Consider the following 22,238-nt stretch of genomic DNA (forward strand, 5'->3'; position numbering starts at 1 on the left):
GAATACGCTTGACCAAGGTAGGCGTCGTTTCACCAAAATTGCAATTTTCAGTAATCATATCGACCAAAATCTTTGAGTCACTCTCCACTATAAGATGAGTGGTATTCTCCCTCCACGCCAAGTCCAAACCTAGGTACATGCCCCACATTTCAGCATGAAAAGCATCACACATTCCAATCTTCTTGAAGTAGCCTTTGATCCATCTGCCATCAGAGTCTCGAAGAAGCCCTCCACACCCTGCAAGAGTACCAGATCCCTTCCAAGCACCATCACAATTAAGCTTAACCCAACCAATCTGAGGTCGCACCCAACCGATATATATAGTTTCCTTTTGATGCGGACTTTTTTCGCAACCAATCTGAGCAAAATAAGTTATTTGTTTTATGAATTGGATGACACCATCTCGTAATGGTGTGTTGCTCATTGAGGGCCTAATTTGGATGTGGACGCCTCATGATCTCTAATGTAACACAACCATAAATTGTTGATAGTATCATTGTGTAACCTATTTCTCTCTTTCAATTTTATATTGACTACGGTCTTGCTATTGTTATAAATTCTCACGTTTATAACACGTGATGAGAGTCCACTTATAAATTCTCAAGTTTAGAACACATGAGTGTGTCCACAAATGAGATGTCACTCACGTTATTATGTGCATGACTGTTAGCCGCAAGATTAAAAAAATAGGTAGATATAATTTAGTGTCAAACTAAAATATTTTTTTTACGTAAATTGGTGTCAAACTTTATATATATTAAATGTGTTTTTTATTTCTATTAAATGTGTGTTTTAATTTGATGCATACTCTTCAACTTGCACATTAAAGATTACTTGTTTTTAATGGATCACACTAAAGAGACTTAACCAAAGTGACATGACATTGAACCTATATGATTAACTTGTACACCTTTTATTTTAGAATGATTAACTTGTAAGCAACATTACAAGTTTCCTTTTTTGTTGTTATTGAAGTTAAACAACACTACTAGTTCAAAATACTGTGAATTAACTCCAAAACAGACAGAAAGAAACACATTAATCATAGAGTTTTCCATTTTGTTAAAGGTTATGCCAAGTGGACTTTGATTTAGATGGTATACCAGCAGCAGGGCGGTAGGATTCCATCCAATTGAACTTGCATTATTATTCAGAAACGTATAATTTATTTTAATCGTTAAAAATAGGGTTAAATATGTTTTTGGTCCCTATAAATATACCAATTTTTCGTTTTAGTCCCTCTAAAATTTTCTTTCAACTTTTAGTCCTCCAAAAATTTTCCATCTTCACTTTTGGTCCCTCTTTTAAAGTAAACAAATATGTAGAATTCATATTTTTGAATAAAATTTTGCATAAAAATTAATAATATTATAAGAATCTCTCCCAAAAAAATTTAGAATTTTTTAACAAAACATGAATTTAATATGAATTTTTATATATTTTATGGTTAAAAATTCATATTAAATTTATGTTTTGTTAAAAAATTCTAATTTTTTTGGAAAATATTTTTACAATATTCTACACATTTCTGCACAATTTCATTAAAAAAAAATACTAAAATTAACTTAAAAATAGGGACCAAAAGTAGTGATTGAAAATTTTATAGGGACTAAAAGTTGAAGGAAAATTTTAGAGGGACTAAAACGAAAAGTTGGTATATTTATAGGGACCAAAAACATATTTAACCCTTAAAAATATTGTCAATAAGACTATGTGCAATGGGAGTGTTTAACCTGACAGTCAACAAGGAAAACCACTGCAATGGCATGTTGAATCTGTGTTGAATGAACTGCTGCATGAGAGAGAGGATTAACAGATTCAACACCAATTAATCTGCCACAGAATGCCACGTGGCGGCGCGCAGTTGGACCGCAAAATTGAGAAAAGGATGCTCGCCAAATGATTTATCAAACATCAAATAAAAAATTTAAAAAAGCTGTTGTTCGCCAAATTGTTTATCAAACATGGGGCCATATCCATCAATTTTTTTCAATTGAAGGGTAGAAGGAAAAAAAATTGCAAAAAAGTCTGAGAAAATAAAAATACAAACACACAAAAAAGTCTGAGAAAATAAAAATAAATTATTTAAATAAATTTTGTTTTTACAAAAAAAAATGTTAAGTGTTTCTTTATTTTAATTTAATTATAATCGATAATTGTAATTTTATGTAATTATAAAAACAAAAATATAAAATTAAATAAGAATAAGAAATAAAAGGTGGTGGGGTAGAGTGTTGAATGAAAAAAAACCATTGGAGAGGTTAAAGTTGAATGAGTGTTGAATTAAGAGAGAGAAGATGATGTGGAGTGTTGGGAATTGAAAAAGTGGGTGTTGAAGGGTGTTTAATGTTGGTGACCATTGTAAATGGTCTAATGCTGCAAGTACAACCAACAAAGTCCTGGCCCTACCACAAACCCTACATGTGGTTGGTCACTTGGTCATTGCTTTCATTTTACTCACCACTTGATGCTAACATGTGCAGTGTAACGAACACTCCACTAGTAGTAAGGTTTAAGAACCAGATTTATATAAAAGAAATGAAGTTTAAGAACCAAACTAACAACAGAAAAAAAGTAACCAACAATATCACCTACTAGAAACGTTAATGAAGTTTCTCCACCCAAAAACATTTTTTATATCCACAATGCTCGTTCATGATATTTTATTTAAGAGATGAGTTTAGTTTCACTCTTGTCAATGTAATATTGATATAATTTTTTGTTAGAATCTATAAAAATACTGAATCAAATTGAAGAAAAAACTAAAGTAAAATCTTGAAGTTGTTATCTAACAAAATGCAATTAAGTTCATGTGATTATCTAAATTGAATCAAAATTATGGCGGTCATCTTCAACTAACGATTAAAGCTAACAAATGAATCATTTTGATTGTCGTGTTTCAATTTCATCGACAAATTTGCTAATCCGTGATTCAATGACGAATTTGACGAAATGTTACAATTCCAAGTAAGATGAAACAATAATTCCCATGAGCAGTTACGACAACTGAGAGTAAGGAGAGTGGAAATAAGAAAGAAAGCTAATGTGTTCAGTGCTCATCATACCACTGTTTTCCTTCGCTGATTTTAGAAAATAATAATTAAGTTCAATGTGGCTTTTTAAGGCATATTGAAATGAAAAGGTTACAAGATTAAGTTATCTTGTTCTGGGAGTTAAAAGTGTTGAAAGAAATATATAGATTGCTGCTTAAAAAGTGTTGGAATATGTTTAAACAATCAAGCTTCCCTACAAACATCTCACATAGAAACAGAAATAAAACAAACCCAAACATAGATTGCTACTTATATGTAATAGAATAATAGATTGCTGTTTAAACAATAATACTGTAATTCCCTACAAACATCTCACATAGAAACAGAAATAAAATCAGAATCAATTTCATAACAGCCAGAACATAAGTATCCCCCAACAACAAAGAGATTATGAACCGGCAACAGGAAGTTGCGGCATGCAGTGTTACACATATTCCATCTAGGAATCCACCGCAAAAAGATCACAAGCCTCAAGCCTCATCATGTTCCTGGTGATAATCCTCCTCTTCATCTTCATACTCATCCTCCTCTGCAGTAGCATCTTGATATTGTTGATATTCCGACACAAGATCATTCATGTTGCTCTCAGCCTCAGTGAACTCCATCTCATCCATTCCTTCACCAGTGTACCAATGCAAGAAAGCCTTTCTCCTGAACATAGCAGTAAATTGCTCACTCACCCTTCGGAACATTTCTTGAATTGAAGTTGAGTTTCCAATGAATGTGGAAGCCATCTTCAACCCTGTTGGTGGAATATCACAAACAGTTGATTTCACGTTGTTTGGAATCCATTCAACGAAGTAGGAGGAGTTCTTGTTCTGAACATTGATCATTTGTTCATCAACTTCCTTTGTGCTCATCTTGCCTCTGAAGATGGCTGATGCAGTGAGGTATCGTCCGTGCCTAGGGTCGGCAGCACACATCATGTTCTTGGAATCCCACATTTGCTGTGTGATCTCTGGAACACTCAAAGCCCTGTACTGCTGAGAACCTCTTGAAGTCAAAGGTGCAAACCCCAACATGAAGAAGTGAAGGCGAGGGAATGGAACCAGATTCACTGCAAGCTTCCTAAGATCGGAGTTTAGCTGACCAGGGAACCTCAAACAACATGTGACACCAGACATGGTTGCTGATATCAAATGGTTAAGATCACCAACTGCAACACAAAAGATCAATGAATATCAGAAACCATAGTAACAAACACAAAAAAAAAATTAGAACATAAAGATGAAAGAAGTCATTCAAAAAAGGGTGTTAAATTAAATTGCTTACAGCTTGGGGTTGTGAGCTTGAGGGTACGGAAGCAAATATCATACAAAGCTTCATTATCAAGAACCATACATTCATCTGCGTTTTCAACAAGCTGGTGAACAGACAAAGTAGCATTGTAGGGTTCAACCACAGTGTCAGAAACCTTAGGAGAAGGGAAAACAGAGAAAGTAAGCATCATCCTATCTGGGTATTCTTCCCTGATCTTTGAAATCAAAAGGGTACCCATTCCAGATCCAGTTCCTCCACCAAGTGAATGGCATACTTGAAAACCTGCACACACACCCGTTTCATAATCAGCCACAAGACAACAATTGTTTATCCTTTACATAAAAAACAAAATGCATGAACCCTAAAAACAAGAACGTTAGTCATCATGAACCCCGACTGTTGGTATTTCATGAGGGTAAAACAAATCAAATTGGAATCCCAATTAACAACATGGCATTCAAGTTTCCAACTTTTAATAAGAAAAAAAACAAACACCCTAAATCAAAATCACACACACAAATCAGCTCAAAATCAGCTCAGCCACAGAACAATAATAGTTTATAGTTTATCCTTTACATAAAGATGAACCCCAAGCACTAAATTTGAAAGCAAGAAAGTTAACATTGCTTATTACTTATTAGTAAATCAAAATCAAATAAAATCCCACTCAAGAGTAACATGGAAACATATCCATTATAAACTTAGAAAACAATAAAGTTCAAAAACTATAATGTTCATAAAAGCATTACATTCTTAGAAAAAAACACACAAAACCTTTTATAGAACACCCCAATTAAAAAATCACCCACAATACTTGTGAAACCCATAAAAGTAATCCCTCCATCAAAGATCAAAGGTAATATACAAATTCCACACACCGAATTCACAATTTGTAAATAAGCATACAAACGATACACCCTTTGGCTACAGTTTTATTAAAAAAAGAAGAGGTTAAATTTTCTTTTTAAAATAAATTACCCTGCAAGCAAATCACAGTTTCCAGCTTCTTTGCACACAAAATGCTATAAAATTCCAGCACAATTTCATATCATATAAAAAAATAAATAAAATAACAGATCCATACATAAAAAAAGAAAAAGAAAAGCCTAAATTTCAGATCCAGTTCAAAATCATGCAAAATATACGACATATGGCAAAATCAAGACATACCCATAACAAATTAACCCACAAAACACTCTTAAACCCTAAATTTAAAAATAAAATAAAATAAAAGATTAAAGAAAAAATCATACCCTGCAAGCAATCACTGTTTTCAGCTTCTTTCCTAACAACATCAAGAACAGAATCAATAAGCTCAGCGCCTTCAGTATAATGCCCTTTAGCCCAATTGTTACCAGCACCACTCTGACCAAACACAAAGTTATCCGGTCTAAAGATCTGACCGTACGGTCCAGACCGGACACTGTCCATAGTCCCCGGTTCAAGATCCATAAGAACCGCTCTAGGAACGAATCTTCCACCACTTGCTTCATTGTAATACACATTGATCCGTTCCAATTGCAGATCTGAATCACCGACGTAACGACCGGTTGGATCGATTCCATGTTCAGCACAAACCACTTCCCAGAATTTGGCTCCGATTTGGTTTCCACATTGACCACCTTGGATGTGAAGAATTTCTCTCATTTTGATTTTGGGATGAAAATCGAAACCCTAGAAATTGGGAATTTGAAGAGAGAGAAGAGAGAAAAAGAAAGAGTTTTTGAAATGAGTTTTTTGTTTTGTGGGGTTAGAAAATGAAGGTTGGTTTTTTATATAGGAAAATAATGTATTGAAATTTGGGTTATTTTTGTTTTTTGTTGCAACGGTTAGATTTTGAATGGAACGTTGTGATGTGAAAAGTGAGGTGTAATTAGTTTTTTTCTTATTTTTATTATATCTTTATTTGGAGATTTTTTTGAAATTTGAAAGTTGATTTGAGAAAACAGCTGGATGCTTTGCTGTTTTTGTGGGGCCTATTGAGTTTTTATGGGAGTAAAGGACAGACAGAGTGTAGTGATAAGTTTGGCATTTTTGTTGAGATTTGAAAATATTGCTTCATTCTAATAATAAAAAATGAAAAAGTTACGAATTAATTTAAGTGGTTTTTTTGAAGGAAAACCACATCTTATCTTACTTACTTAAAATCAAAGGTAGTCTGATGGGAGGAAATCCCTAACCCTAATTGCAGCAAGGGCCCACATTATGGTTAATCCCTTTGCCTAATCTTTGTTTTGGCGCCTTGCAATCTTACCCTAATTACCCAACTACCTGTATTAATTGAGCTTAGGTTAGCGCCCACTAAGTATTATCAATCCCCATGATGCATTAATTATCTATCAGCCATGTAATGCTTAGGAACAATAACAGCCGTATTTTTTGTTTTAACCAAAGCAAACTATCTGCATACCCTAGGCATCATTGAATGCCTTCCAAGTGAATATGCCTTGGAACAATCTAGACCAACTCAAAAAAACGAGCCAGTGTGCCAGGCCATGTCAAGTGCTTGCTATATAAACTAACATCCTATTTTATGGTTAGTCATGCCTTCATAAACCCTAAGCTCTTTCATTTGTCTTGATTCATTTGTCTAAGTAAAATTTGGTTTATCAAGTTTTGAAAATGTCGAGTTTGGACAATTTCCTTATCATTGCCAAGGACCAAGAAGCAGCTGATGCTCTTATTCAGCTGAAAGGTATGACCGAAAATATATACATATAATTCATTGTGTTAATATATGTATTTTATCAACCATGTTGTATCCTTCCTCAGCTAACTAATTGCGTCTGTTTTCTTTTGCACATTGTGACTTGATGAAGTTGATGACGTTCCACATGTATAGTTCAGGAATATTTCTGAGTTTGAGGTGAAAGTGGAGAAGAAGAATGGTAGAGTTTATTTTACTGAATGGTAAGATTCATGCCTCTCTAATTCAGTATCTTAAGTTTTAATTAATGAAGTATCTTCAGATTTATAACTGTTGTTGTTCATTAACATAAAAGCATTTTCATTTGGTATTTTTTTGTGCAATCAGAAATTGTATTGGCTGGGATTTTGTCAGGCAGCATGTCCGGCAGAGGAATGTGAAATGACCGTCGTTGATTACTTGGGCTACAGCTGGAAATGTTTGGACTTATGCTTATGCCGTAGTAATTTTCATGTTTTATATTGTAGAGTTGATCTTTGATCTACTTCAAGTTTTGTTTTGTTGTTGGAATTTTGTATCCCTGTTAAAGTGAATCAGTTTTACTTTTAACCAATGGTTTCTTTTTGCTATGTGTGTGATGTCTTTTCAATCTGATATTGAATCATGTTATATGATTAAAAATATGCTTCATATGGTATTTTATAAATTGTCTATAGATTGACTTATGTCGTTTTAAAAAACATCTATAAAATAACAATGGAAAAAAAAGGAATGATGTAAGAAAAGATGCTATATATATATATATATATATATATACACACATACACACACACACACACAAATATACCAACAGAATTTAATAGCAATCGTTTTATTACGCAGAGATATATAAAAAATCATTGGCAAGCATATAGCATGATAACAAAGATACATTCTTATTTATTTTTTTTGGTAGATTAGATACATTCTTATTTGTTTAGCTTAATAAAAAAGCAAAGTCTGTAAGTACACCATCATTTTATATGTACAATATACTAAGAAAATGTCATGATTGTCTTCAGATTCAGCAAGAAAAAGATAATATATGATGCTTGATATAACTAAAAGGGTTACCATGTATGATTTGCAGAATAAAAAAAAAAAATTATAGGATCTGCCACTACCTAATTGTCCATATTATGTTAGTATTGACTTTATTAAAAACGTGGTTATATTTAGAGATGGCCATTAATTTTGATAGCTTGATGTATGGACTTACTCCATATGAAGAGTTTTATTCAAGCCTGGTGTGAATGTTTTGTGTGTTCAATGTGATGAAGTAACACGTTTTTGTTTGAAAACCTATAAGGAGATGATTCTAATAGAGCATGTTTTTTTAATTATCATACAACTACTATCAAGATCTATTTTATTAGTTTAGGTGCTCACAGTTGATTAGGGCCCTAATTAACCAGTAATAGAACCATATATGTGCTATAAGTCTACGTTTATCAAGATCACATTTATTTGTTTTGTTGCTAGATAATGGTTAGGGTGCCAATTTGGTGTGCTCAAGGTGATAAGATCATTTGATAACTGCATAGCCATATATGTACTCATTAATGATAAGCATGGTATCTAATATAGTTTGTGTACTCAAGGTTTTTTTGTCCTTAGAAAACCGAGAACAAAAGCACAGTATGCTATGCTAACCATATTGTCATAACCATAGCAGCCCTAAGTTGTGTGCTCAAGGTGATAAGATCATTTGATAATTGGTTTGCCATATATGTACTCATTAATGTCCATCATATCTAATATAGTTTGTGTGCTCAAGGTATTTTGTCCTTAGAAAATGTAGACATATGTAGTTATTACAACAACACTGAGTCCTTCAACCATGAAACATCATTTATTGCATATGGGTTGTTTGTGTTCCTATAAATGCACAGTCAGGTGTCGTAAAGAGAAAGACTAATATTACTAATCATCTATAATAGACCTGTGCGATAGCACAGGTCAAAAGTCTAGTATCTTAAAAATTTAAAATAATTTTTAAGTACAAAGTTGATCTTAAAAAAATTAAACTACATATCTTAAAAATTTAAAATAATTTTCTACACGTTTCAAATGAACTAAATCATCAATTAATAGACTCATAAAAGAAGAGGAAGTCTGACTATAACATATAAGGAGAAAGAAAGTGGGCCATAATGTAATTTATTTTTCAAATTCAATTGTATTTTAGTAATTTTTCTTATTAAAAAAATATATTTTTTGGGGGTGGGCCACATCCCACCAACGTCTTAATGTGGCTCTGCCACTGTTTAAGGTCTCTAGTTGTCGTCGTCACCACCATCTCAAACCATCATTTAATATAAGTATTTCTTGCTTAAAAAAAATCATCGTGTTTGCACATCCTCTTCGTTTTGTGAGTGTTCTATTGTCTCTTTGGTCAAAATGTATTAACCTTGATATTCTAATTTTAAACCCTTTAATATTGATTGATGTCTTCTTAGTCTCCTTTCTTGTCCCTTCAATTTCAATCAAAAGACGTCATTTACTTAATCTCTAAATATTTACTACATGAACTAAACAGGGTCGTTCCTATGAATATAAATTGATGAAGTACTTGTCAGCCAAAATTTTATGTTATTATTTTCATTATTATATAATTCATAACTTTTATATTAGAATATAAATTTTCCTTAATACTAAGAAACCTTAGAGTGTATTTGGATGAATGAATGTTTTGAAGTAATGTAATGTGGATGGATGAATGTTTTGAAGTAATGTAATGTTTTGAAGGAATTCAAATACTTGTATGTGAATTCCATTGTTTGGATGATAATTTGGAGAATTTTTAAAATAATGGAAATTTATGAAATATTTTGTTGAAGTTAAATTTAAAGAATTTCGTCTCCGTGATCTTAGCTCAGTTGGTAGGGACATGCATTGTAATATTATGTTTTCTTTCCATATTCATTTGTTCTAACCATGAACGCACTTGTTCGGAACTCTAATCTAACCTTCATCAGGAGACAAGGATATGAGCTTCTTGGTTTACAAGGGAAAGAGAAAACACTCAAATCAGTCAGCTACAGATGCAGAAGAGCTAAACAAAGGAAAATCTTTCTCATAACATACAAACTATCTTCTTCTTCTCTTCTCTCCAATCGCCACATCATTTGACCCTTTTTTTTCAAACATCCATAAAATCTTTTTTTTTCAAACATCCATAAAATCCAGTTATTTAAAAGATTCATCTCATCTTATTCAAGAAATTGCATACACCAACATCTCAATCGCAAATCCTTTTCTTGTTCTTCTTATTCTTCTCTCGTTTTCCTGTGTCACAATCTTTTACTTTCTCGTTTTCCATCTGATCGAAATGATCGAAAGTCAGGGCCGGCCTATAGCCCGTCGAGGCTGGGCTATGACACCGGGTCTCGATTTTTTTGGGGCCCAAAACATTTTTTTTATATGTAAGGCACTTAATTAATATTTATATAGAGTTAATGCGCAAATATTTCAAACAGCTCATAGTGCTTCAGGGGCGCGCCTGCCTTTGATTGTGTGTTTGGATGTGGATTCAACTCCCACTAGAGTACTTTTATAATATCAATAATTTTTATTTTAGTGCCTTATTTAGTGGATGTGGGTTCAACTCCCACTAGAGTACTTTTATATCAATAATTTTTATTTTAGTGCCTTATTTAGTCTTTTGGGGCCCAAAATTTAATATTTTTTTCCATCCTTAAAAACTAAAACAGGGCCAACAAATTTGTTAAGATGGCCCTGTCGAAAGTCAAATGGGTTTCGTGTACTGAGACCCCAAAATCGCAAGGTTCTTGAAGAACAATGATGGTGTAAAGCAGATCGATGATGATGGTGGTGTAAAACGAACAAGCAAACTGAAAAAATGAGATGAATGGTGAAGGATGCATTTGGGGATTTAGGGTTTATAGATCCCAAATTTTGTTTTTCGGATGAACAGTCTGATTTTGTTTATACGTAAATCTATATTTTTAGTGTTGGATTTTTTGGGTTTTTTTTTGTTGGTATAAGTGATGAAGGCATGATGAAGTTGTATGAGGATGATGAAAAAGAGGAAGGAGGAAGATGAAGAAAGTGAAGAAAAATTGGTTGTTGTTGGTTCACTATAAGATATAATAGACCTTCATGATCCAACGATCCTTTTTTTTAAATAGATCGAACGGTATAAATTTTAAAAAATTAATAGGATCTATGGTGGATCACTTTAAGGTTGGTCCATCATAGACATTTGGGGTTAAAGTTAACAGTCAGGACTTTTTGACTAACGGAGCAAAAGCAAAGGGACCAAAACGTTGATTTTAGAACTTATGGGACCAAAATGAAAACAACAAATTAGTTAGGGACAAAAAGTCCAATTAAGCCATTTTTTTATCATTCTAAAATTGGTTTTAACTTGAAGCTAAGTGATTTTTATATGTATATTCCAATGTTTTCAAGTGGGGGGTGGGGATATCAGGGGTATGAGAAAAAAGAGTGTCTAAGAATAATTTACTCTTATAATTCGGTGTTGTCCAATAGATTTTAAAATTGGTTTTAACTTGAAGCTAAATGATTTTTATATGTATATTCCAATGTTTTCAAGTAGAATTAATTGTCTCCTTCAAAAAAAAAAATAAAGTAGAATTAATTGTCCTTAGCGATTCTAATTTGAAACAAAAATTTACATATTTTCTCCTCGACTTAATTTTTAGTCTCAATTTACCATAGAATTCGCCTTTTTATAATCATACAGCGCACTCTTAAAGAATGAAAAAGGATAAGCTCCACTATTCTCCTTTGAAAGATTTTTAAATCACACGCTCCAACCTTTATGCTAAGATTTACACAATATTTTGTACCTTTTAAAATTACACTTTGGACATTATGTCATACGAAAATACACTTCAAAAGTGCAACCAGCAAAGACCCACAACGTTGAATGAATATAGAGAACTTAATAACAACCATTCATTTTTTCATTAATTCCAACCAAAGTCTCATTTTGCTGCACCATCTTTTCAAACAAAAACTCAGATACATTTCAACTCATAGAATTATCAACGTTCCAAATAACTCTCCAAACCCTTTGCATGTCTTTCATTATATATATACAAAACTTAATGTCATTTCTACAATCCATCAAAGTCTCTTAAACCTTTAATTTTTCCAAAAATCTCAACATTTGATATGGGTTTAGTATTTGGAAGATTTAGTGCTGAGACACCAAAATATGAAATACTCAAAACCACACAAAACTATGTAATCCGAAAATATGCACCTTCTCTAGTAGCTGAAATCACCTATGATCCATCAACATTCAAAGGTGACAAAGATGGTGGGTTTAAGGTTTTAGTTGATTACATAGGAATTTTTGGTAAACCTCAAAACACAAAAACACAAAAAATTTCAATGACTTCTCCAGTTATCACAAAGGAAAGTTCTTCAGAAAAGATTGCTATGACCGTACCAGTTGTAACAAATGAGAAGAACAAGATGGTGACTATGCAATTTACTTTGCCTTCTATGTATGAAAAAGTAGAGGAGGTACCTAAGCCTATTGATGAGAGGGTTGTGATAAGAGAAGAAGGTGGGAAGAAATATGGGGTGGTGACTTTTGGAGGAGTGGCAAGTGAAGAAGTGGTGAAGGAGAAAGTGGAGAAGTTGAGGTTGAGTTTGGAGAAAGAAGGTTTTAAGGTTATTGGTGATTTTTTGTTGGGTAGGTATAATCCACCTGCGATTACAATTCCAATGTTTAGGACTAATGAGGTTCTGATTCCTGTTGAATGAACGTGATGGATAATGGATGTTTGTGATATTGATTTATGTACTTTATGTTTGTTAGGGTCTTGTTCTTTTTGCATGTTCTTGATGTTAAGAACTTAGAATATATGGTAATAATGAAGACATTTTTTGTCTAATGTGGACTTTATTCTTGTAATGGTTATATTTTCTATGTATAAAAGAATTTATCTTTGTAATCATTTTTTACTGTTAATTGTACCTACTTTGTGGATAACTAATTTCCCCAACCTAATTGACCATCTATTATTACTTTATTAGTAGTGTCTCTTCTATCGACTATGTTTTTTCTATCCATAAAGCTCAAACATGAAACCTTTTTTAAGGATTCAAATTCGGTATCATTCAAAAGAAAAATAAAATGATCAACTATTTATAATTTTTTAGAGTTAAATATATTTTTTATTTTTATAAATATTCAAAATTTTCGTTTTGATCTCCTTAAAATTGTTCTTATTAGGATGTAAAGCAAAACCTCTAGGCCAGTATGCAATAATGAATACTCATTCAACAGTGGAACCAAACAAAATAATATTCTAAAATTTAGATTTAGATACTTGAATTGGTATTGGTATTCATCCATATCTTTTAATCTCTTCACAGATAATTTTTGCCTTTTATGGTACTCTTATGGACGAGGCCAAATAAACCGATCAAGTTGACATAGCAAATCAGTACAACAATGCAAGAAGACCATCACGTTTACTGTCATAGAGGCCATTGAAGATTGAATACTCCAAAAGAGGAAAAGTGGTGGTGTTAAAGTATTCATGTCAGAGATGGATATACATGTTTCAAAATTATCTCAATTTTTATTTTATCTATTATTTTGGATATACTTCTCAATACTATCCGATATACTTGGATAACCCATGTATGAAGTCTAGTGAAGATGCCCATGTAGAACACTATAATTTTTGTTATACACTTTTTGTAAATTATGATTACAAATAACTGAGTCGGTCACATTCTCAAGCTGTTAAAATTCCACTTAAAATGCAATCAAATACTATTGATTTAACTATGTTCATGTTCCTTTCTTTTAATCATTCGGCTCGTAATCCGAAGTTCTAACATGAATAGTCTAGCTAATAATTGTTTCATCTAGGAATTGAATTTGGGTTCTTCGGAACGATTCATCATTTGATTAATCTCATTATTCACTTGAGACCAATTGCTTGGTTAACTATGTTCATATTTGTGGGAGTGTACTCCTCAAAATCTCAAGTTCGATTCTCCCCGATATCAATTTGAGTAGGCTAATTTAACTTATGCTCATGTTTGGATCGAATGTGAGTTTGGCAGAATCACGTAAATTATATTTTTGATATTCAACAAAATTATAATGTCACCGTAATTTTGTCAAACTTACTAAAAATCCAAACATACATTGAATATTAATTGTTAGTGATTTGGATTTAATTACAAAATAGTTTGAACTATGAATAATTTCTAAAATGCTTATAAAATTATACATGGACATAATAAAAAATGATTTTTTTTAGAGAAAATTATAAAGACTTTACCATATCTTAGAAATAATTTTGTACAAAAAAGGAATTTTATGTAAGAAAAAGCAAAAAGAGAAAAGTTCTAATTATAAATGGAGACCACAAACTGCATGGGGAATGTGGCAGAACAACATCCATTCATATTTTAACCAAAATCTCAGAATCTCGAATTGCTAAATGGTAACCCCTTCTCAAAGAAAACTCAAAATTCCATCTAATAGAGTTCTCTAGATTGCAAACTCTTCCATCACTTGCATGTCTTTATTATATCCTACACATATGAATTGATCTCGACTATTGATTTAAGATCAGTAAGAATACACGTACCTTCATCAAATCATCTTTATCGTTGATTTGAGATCAAACAGTTAATATCAATATATATGTCATGCATTTACCGCGTGGAATCCAAATCTCTTATCCCTTATTATATAAAGGGTTGAAAGCCACATCAACAACTCATCAAAATCTTCTTCTACCAACATCTTTCAACTCTCATTTTACACTTTCACATTCTCGATCCATAATGGGTATGGTATTTGGAAAAATTGGTGTTGAGACACCAAAATATGAAGTGACAAAAACCACACAAGACTATGAAATCAGAATATATGCACCTTCTGTAGCAGCTGAAGTCACATATGATCCATCACAGTTCAAAGGAAACAAAGATGGTGGCTTTATGGTTTTAGCAAACTATATTGGAGCATTAGGAAACCCTCAGAACACAAAACCTGAAAAGATTGCTATGACTGCACCAGTTATCACAAAGGGTTCTGCAGAGAAGATTGCTATGACAGCACCAGTTGTGACTAAGGCTAGTGAAGAAGGTGAGAAGAATAAGATGGTGACTATGCAGTTTATTTTGCCCTCCATGTATGAAAAAGCAGAAGAAGCACCTAAGCCTACTGATGAGAGGGTTGTGATAAGAGAGGAAGGTGAGAGGAAATATGGAGTGGTGAAATTTAGTGGTGTAGCTAGTGATGAAGTGGTGAAGGAGAAGGTGGAGAAGTTGAGGCTGAGTTTGGAGAAAGATGGTTTTAAGGTTATTGGGGATTTTTTGTTGGGTAGGTACAATCCACCTTGGACACTTCCAATGTTTAGGACTAATGAGGTTATGATCCCTATTGAATGAACATGATGTGTTCATGACATAGATTTCTGTACTTTCTGTTGGTGTTCTGTAATTTCTGTATGTTGTTGATGTTGAGAACTTGGAATATGTACTATGCAGTGATGTATGTAGTGATAAAGACTGTTGTTTCATTCAATTTTCACAATAAGATAGCAAATGAATGTTCTTCATTTCAGTACTTTCTGTTTGTATCCTGTCTTTCTTTTTTCCCTGTAGAGTTTACCCAAATTGTATCTCGAAAACTCGCCAGAATTCTGAAAAAGTCCAAGGATTCAAAACACGCTTACAGAAATAACATATTATCTACCACCGAAATTCCTCGATTCGGCATGAGATCGCATTCATGGCTTTGTCTTAATGTGCACAAACAAATCAATCTTGCACCATGCATAAGTTTGTTTTTCACTATTGGATCAACAATTCTCATCATATCCCATTTGATCCAATGGTAAAAGTAAGTTCTAGCATGATGCAAGACTTATCTCACTTTTGCACCATAGACTTGACACTAAGTCATACACTGCAGAACTCAATTTTCCTAGAATTCAAATTCAGGTTGTACATATTTTAACTGAACCAAGTGTGCTGTCAATGGTTCATATTTTCAAACCAATGTTCCATAGTAACTCATTTTATCACAAGCTAAAGAATCAAATAAAGTTGCAAGGTTTTAAAAGCGGTATGCAGACACAAGTGTAGTTGCAGTGCCAAGTTTTTTTTTTTTTTTTTTTTTTTTGCAATCGTATCACAATTTGATCACAATTTTTTTGCAGTATTCGAAATGCGAGTGCAGTTTTAAAACATCTTTGAAAAATTCAAAGGGACAATAATTTCAATACACTGATGAATTCTGATAGTTATACCTCAGTTGAATTTTCACAGGATTGTCAGCTTTAGCCGGTGCATAAAACTTAAAATTTACAACACACAACAAAGGACAGAGATCCACTATAACTCTCTTCAAATTAACCACTAAATAGTTTCACAATGATAATGATAATATTGAAGAGAATAAGGGGAAGTCTCAAGAATTGACAAGCGTAAATGAGTCCTATCACTTGTCCTTTAAGAGAATTCCTTCTAGGTCCTGTCATTTCTGCTAGTGTCCATCCTCGTCGAGCAAGGAATCGGTCCTCGTTCAAAATTGCCAATGCATTTGCAAAGAGAAGTAACCCTTCTAGCAAAGTCCAGAATCCCATCTTCTGCAACAAACACAAAGGGTGTTGTGGATGTTAGTACTCCAAGCAAAGCTATTATTGTTGATAATTGTATTATATTTGTATATGAAGAAGGAAAAGACCCTTTGGAGTAGAGTTATCTCTCCTATTCTCGTTCATTGAATAAAATTGTTCTTTCTTTTCATTCCACTCTACCAGTTAAATATGTATGGAAACACAAACCAGTGTGACACTCAGTGTTGTCAAACACAGATTGCAGTTCAAATTTCATAATGCTAAAGTGTTATAGTCGCTAGTTGGCAATGCTTACTACTACGACAGGTATCACAAATCAGTAGTGGTTTGTTAAATTTCTGTTATGCTATATGGCTATAGCCGCTATCTGACAACACTTGTAACATCTTACACTGAATTGACAATCATAAGATTTTTTTGGGTGAAAATAGAAAGAGATGTTGTGAAGATGACCCTTCCCTCGACAACTTTGCATGCCCCTTGAACATGACAATAAAATGCATCTCAACTTTTGCTTATCCTCTCAGCTAGATGGGAATGCAAACACAAACTAGAATAATGTTCTACTTTTCGACACAAAATTAACAACAAAAATTTAAAATATTAGATAAAAACAAGGAGATCCATAAATACTCATTCTCAAAACCAACCTTCAAAAGACTATATTACTTGCTAACTTAAACTCCACAGAGAACTCAAAAAAATCTAGAAGGTTGTGCAATATGATACTCGTCTTCACTCAATTACTTTCTTAGGTATCACAACTTCACTCAATTATTTCTTAGGTATCACAACTTCACTCAATTATTTCTTAGGTATCAGAACTTCACCATCTGTTTTTTTGGATATCACTCAATTATCACAGATCAAAAATACTCGTTCTCTAAGTATCACAACTTCACTACCTTAATTGTATAGAAACAACACACAACTATGAGATGGCACAACGCAGTGAAAAACATATAGCAATTGAAACATCTCAGATGTTTAAACATCTCATAAGAACTGAATGTAATTGTTTGTAATAAAAAACAATACCCCTTCAGGTTATTACCTCAAATCACAAAGAAAAACCAAATATCATGTGAACATGTCAGTGAAATCAAAAAATTATCATATGCACAAATCATGTAAATTATCCCCACAAAATAATCATGTGGAGAAAAATATGGACCCCAGACAACAGAGCTCCAAGCTGCCATACAGACAGAAATTTCACTATAATGAATTTAATCTCTTCTACAAAGTTAAAATCACAATAAAATACATCAAAGTTGGAAACAAAAGCAAAACGTGATTCTTAGTCAACAATGATACAACTACAATATCACAAAATCACCAGACAAGTTGCATGACATCACATCTCCGATTTTATCCATTTTTAGACCTACATTTTATATAAAAAAACAAGGCATTGTTACTTTTTAGTCCATCTCGTTGCAGAGGAACTAAAAACACGTGGTTTTTATGAAAGGTGGGACAAAAAATGGATAACAGATTTGAAAGGAATAAACTTGAAATGTCTGCAGTTTTATAGGGACTAAAAAACTTGGATTGACGGTCAGTTTGGCGGAATAACGATGTACCACCGGTTTTTTCAATGCAAAATCACAGGTGTTATTCTGTCAATGTGAAACATTGACATCCAAACTATGTTGGCACCTCAATGTACCACCAATAGCACCTCCAAAAGTATTATTCATAATGAAAAAGAAAACAAGGTGGGGGCATAAATCAAACCCACTGAAACAAGGCTAACAAAAATGAAATTTAGACAAGCCAAACCTAAACCTACTTGGGTTGGCCAGGTGGTGTTGGCTTAGAACCTTGAGTGTGCTCCTCTCAAGATCTCAGGTTTGATTTCCCCCGGTGCCAATTTCAGTGGGTTAGTCCATACAAAGCTTTGCTCTAATAGCTTTGACTTTAAATAGTCCCCCGCAAGTGGACGGTGGGATTGGACCCCTCATATTACTCAATCATTGGGCCGGATACCAAGTTTTCAAAAATAGACAAGCCAAATCTATCTTTAAAAAGGCTTCTCTCGAGCAATTGGGAAGAGCAACTAGGAAGGTTATCCCACCAAACTAAGTCATCTACAAAGAAACCAACATTGGTAATTCTATCGGTACATACATTCCCTTCCCTAAATGTACCAAACTCGAAATCTAAAGTTTCTAATAATATGTACCACCTTGATTTTTGGCAAAAACTACATTTTAGGACTTAAAAAAAAGCTATGGTGTCAATGTAATTTCATCAAACTCACCGTCTATGATACACAGACACTCTTCGGATTAGGGGTGTCCCGGTGTCGGACACGCGACACCGACACGACACCCATGATTACACTGAATTATGTCATTTTCTCAAATTATTAGTATTCAGTGTTTGTGTCATGTCTGGTGTCCGTGCTTCATAGCTCACCGTGATTTCAAAATACATTATTACAAGGTCTAACTTCTAGGATACAACATGCAAAACAGATTAAGGAATAAGCATCTTTATTAGAATATGAATAATCAACTATGGTTAGTTGATAGGTAAACTAGAGTTAGTAACTTGGTTAAGAGTTAGTTAGAGTTAGTTACATAACTAAACTCTATATATAGGAACACTCATGTATCATTTCATCATCTTTTATCAATTCTATTGATTCTCCTATGAGTCTCTATGGTTACCTTCCTCATGAATATCGTTACGCTCTCTTCCTTGCTGATCACTATGACCTTTATCCCTGGGAATCCATGATTCGTGACATGGTATCAGAGCGATACCCTAGGGATGAAGATGATGATGCTTCCGCTTCCGCTTCCGACATTGATGAAGATGAAGATTCTGTTGATGCAGATTATGCTCCTGCAATTCAGGAACCTTCAGCTTCTCATGATTGCATCCGATTCGGTAGTTTCGATTCTCCTATCATTCCGGTTTCTACTCCTTCAATCGAACCAAAATTTGATGGATTTTCCGTCAAGATTGGTGAGATTTCATGCGTTCTTGTTACTTCTTGCAACGACATCGTCGATGATGATGATTCTGTGTTAGTTGTGCACGAAGATGATGAGAAATTGCAAGTTCTTGAACCTGAATTGAAGAATCGCTGCTCTGATCTTGTTGTTTCTGGAGCGTCGGAAGAATTCGTCATTCACGCAACTCCGGTGAGATTGAGGAGCTCTGTTTACGGCGTCGCCGCCGTGAGGCCTTCCGCCTTGTGGTTGTTCGTCGGAAAACAGACTGAACCAATTGCTTTTGCTGTCGATAACAAGATTCATTCCTTTCAGTTACATGACGAATCAATCGTTGATTTCGATCCCGGTGGAAATGTTGGTTCGTGTTCGTTTTTCTCTGTTTTCGCAATTCTCCGTCAAATTCGTTTCCGGTTGTGGTGGATACCATGGGATCGAGGCAAGAAAGCGCGTTTGGAATAAGTTGCTTTGCAAAAGCACTTACTGAGTGGCTGATTGAAGAAATTCAGAAGCTGCTTAGAAGGATATTGCAGAAGTATATTCAGAATCAGAAGCTGTATTATTCAGAAGTATTTTTGTGGTTCAGAAGTTGTATTCCTCAGAAGCATTCTTTGTTGTTCAGAAGCATACGCTGTTCAGAAGCTGTTCTCAGAAGCTGTTTTTCACATTTGCTGAGTCCAAAGCAGAGCATCATTGCCACCGTCGTATCACAATGAGTATTGAGTTCATCGAGCCAACGACCAACGCTATCAAAGTAGTTCTGCGAGAAATATCATAAACAATAAGAGCACCAACAGCACCTCCAAATTCAACAGAGTAGCACTTGAATCGCAGCTTGTCCAGGTTGTTCACAACGTCAAGTTCAGAAGACGAAGGAAGAGGAGAAGAATATCTCTTCAAAGTCGTTATAATCGGCGACTCCGTCGTTGGAAAATCCAATCTCCTCTCACGCTATGCTCGGAACGAGTTCAATCTTCATTCCAAAGCAACAATCGGTGTTGAATTTCAAATTCAGAGCTTAGAAATTGATTCTAAAGAAGTTAAAGCTCAGATTTGGGATACTGCTGGTCAAGAACGTTTTCGTGCTGTTACTTCTGAAGAGGAGAATAGCTTCAGCATTTGTTTTTCCCAGTTGTAGTTCTGCATTCTCAACATCTCTATTGGGCATGGGCTATGGAAGGATCTGAATTTTGCATTGGGCTGCATCATTTCCCATTAGTTCTGTTATACTTAGTTCACCCCCTAGTTTACTTGGTCTACAATATAGTAAATAAATTGTAATTTTCATTGTATTTTCAAACTCAAATTGGTGAATTTTCCCATTTTGAGTTTGAGGGGGACTATTAGAATATGAATAATCAACTATGGTTAGTTGATAGGTAAACTAGAGTTAGTAACTTGGTTAAGAGTTAGTTAGAGTTAGTTACATAACTAAACTCTATATACAGGAACATTCATGTATCATTTCATCATCTTTTATCAATTCTATTGATTCTCCTATGAGTCTCTATGGTTACCTTCCTCATGAATATCGTTACGCTCTCTTCCTTGCTGATCACTATGACCTTTATCCCTGGGAATCCATGATTCGTGACAATCTTAAACCAACCAATCCCCACAAGTTTCTTAACTAAAAACCAGACTAACTAAAAATATATTTTCACTAGTGATCACTAAAAATTCCCATATGATCTCTGATGATAAATGACAAATTAAATTTCTCAAACAAGTTAATTAATCAAATGAAGAAGACATAATTGATTAAATTAAATTGAATACATAATGAATATAACAAGAAATTGAGATGAGTTTCTTACCTGTTGGAAAAGAAGGGAAAGGAGCAACCTACGAGGTTTTGAAACTGAGAGTGAAAGTGAAATAAAGAAACCCACTTCTTATAACAAAGAATTTTCCAGAGGAAGATATCTAACGGCTTGAACGGTTCTTGCCAACGTGTCTGCGTAAATATATCCGTTGGATTAAAGGTCTACGTGGTAAACCATGAAGTAACTCGTACCCGATCTCTTTTGCGTTAATACATATAAATTAGGCCAAATATCATCTTTGGTCATTTTAGTTTCGACAAAATTCCTAAGTTAATCCTTTAACTTTTGAAAGTTTCAATTATGTCCTGTTAGTTTGACAGAATTCTCAAGTTAGTTCTTTAAGTTTCGAAAGTTTCAAATAAGGTTTTTTAGTTGATAAACTATTTCACCGTTGCCCCTGTTGTCGGTCACGGTCTAACAGATGCTAATATAGCTATTAAGTTGTTGACTTGAATCAAAGTGATGACTTTTAAAAGCTCCACGTTGTTAGTCAAAATGATGACTTGGTCAAAATAATATTATTAAATTTACTCTAAAGGTTAACAAATTTTTATTTTAATTTAGAGTATAAAATATAATATAATAATAAATAATATTATTAAATTTACTTAAATAGGCCGGTCTAATAGGCCTAAGAGTTGTGAATCCCCGATACTTCAAAATAGATGACGTATCATATCCCTTCGTATCCTGCACCGATACCTGCCTGGTACTTTCCGATACATATCAAAAGAGTATCCGAAGATTAAATTTTATTTAAAAAAAAATAATAATCTGATACTTCCCGATACGTATCAGAAGAGTATCTGATAATTATCTTGTATTGATACCTG

The 22,238-nt window shown here is 33.6% G+C and overlaps 4 protein-coding genes and 1 long non-coding RNA gene across 7 annotated transcripts; 3 read left to right on the forward strand and 2 right to left on the reverse strand.

The window, feature by feature from the left end:
• Positions 1–3,274: 3,274 nt before the first annotated feature.
• On the reverse strand, positions 3,275–6,059 carry LOC146926658 (tubulin beta-2 chain-like). The gene is made up of 3 exons (XM_085700159.1): positions 5,567–6,059; positions 4,326–4,595; positions 3,275–4,209 (listed from the first exon to the last, which is right to left on the reverse strand). Exons 1-3 carry the CDS (start codon positions 5,958–5,960, stop codon positions 3,524–3,526), a joined length of 1,350 nt encoding a protein of 449 aa, XP_085556285.1. The 5' UTR covers positions 5,961–6,059; the 3' UTR covers positions 3,275–3,523.
• A 675-nt stretch (positions 6,060–6,734) lies between these two features.
• On the forward strand, positions 6,735–7,742 carry LOC146926659 (uncharacterized). Its single transcript, XR_015008137.1, has 3 exons — positions 6,735–7,008; positions 7,133–7,223; positions 7,348–7,742. It is a non-coding gene; the product is annotated as an uncharacterized LOC146926659 (long non-coding RNA).
• Positions 7,743–11,752: 4,010 nt separating this feature from the next.
• On the forward strand, positions 11,753–13,740 carry LOC146926660 (uncharacterized). Of its 2 annotated transcripts, XM_085700163.1 has the most exons (2): positions 11,753–12,691; positions 13,378–13,740. In XM_085700163.1, the coding sequence occupies exons 1-2, from the start codon at positions 12,163–12,165 to the stop codon at positions 13,434–13,436; spliced, it is 588 nt and encodes a 195-aa protein (XP_085556289.1). In that variant the 5' UTR covers positions 11,753–12,162; the 3' UTR covers positions 13,437–13,740. The 2 variants fall into 2 exon arrangements, with proteins under 2 accessions (XP_085556289.1, XP_085556288.1); XM_085700162.1 differs by lacking the exon at positions 13,378–13,740 and having other exon boundaries at positions 11,758–12,956.
• A 659-nt stretch (positions 13,741–14,399) lies between these two features.
• Positions 14,400–15,598, forward strand: LOC146926661 (heme-binding-like protein At3g10130, chloroplastic). The gene has a single exon (XM_085700164.1). The coding sequence runs from the start codon at positions 14,674–14,676 to the stop codon at positions 15,418–15,420; it is 747 nt and encodes a 248-aa protein (XP_085556290.1). The 5' UTR covers positions 14,400–14,673; the 3' UTR covers positions 15,421–15,598.
• A 615-nt stretch (positions 15,599–16,213) lies between these two features.
• LOC146926662 (protein transport protein yos1-like) lies at positions 16,214–21,550 on the reverse strand. Of its 2 annotated transcripts, none has more exons than XM_085700166.1 (2): positions 21,397–21,550; positions 16,214–16,622 (listed from the first exon to the last, which is right to left on the reverse strand). In XM_085700166.1, exon 2 carries the CDS (start codon positions 16,617–16,619, stop codon positions 16,386–16,388), a length of 234 nt encoding a protein of 77 aa, XP_085556292.1. In that variant the 5' UTR covers positions 16,620–16,622; positions 21,397–21,550; the 3' UTR covers positions 16,214–16,385. The 2 variants fall into 2 exon arrangements, with proteins under 2 accessions (XP_085556292.1, XP_085556291.1); XM_085700165.1 differs by lacking the exon at positions 21,397–21,550 and adding an exon at positions 19,292–20,398.
• Positions 21,551–22,238: the final 688 nt, after the last annotated feature.

The sequence above is a fragment of the Medicago sativa genome, chromosome 4, assembly GCF_051527215.1.
Source record: "Medicago sativa cultivar Bolivia chromosome 4, Bolivia_mono, whole genome shotgun sequence".
NCBI lineage: Eukaryota > Viridiplantae > Streptophyta > Magnoliopsida > Fabales > Fabaceae > Medicago > Medicago sativa.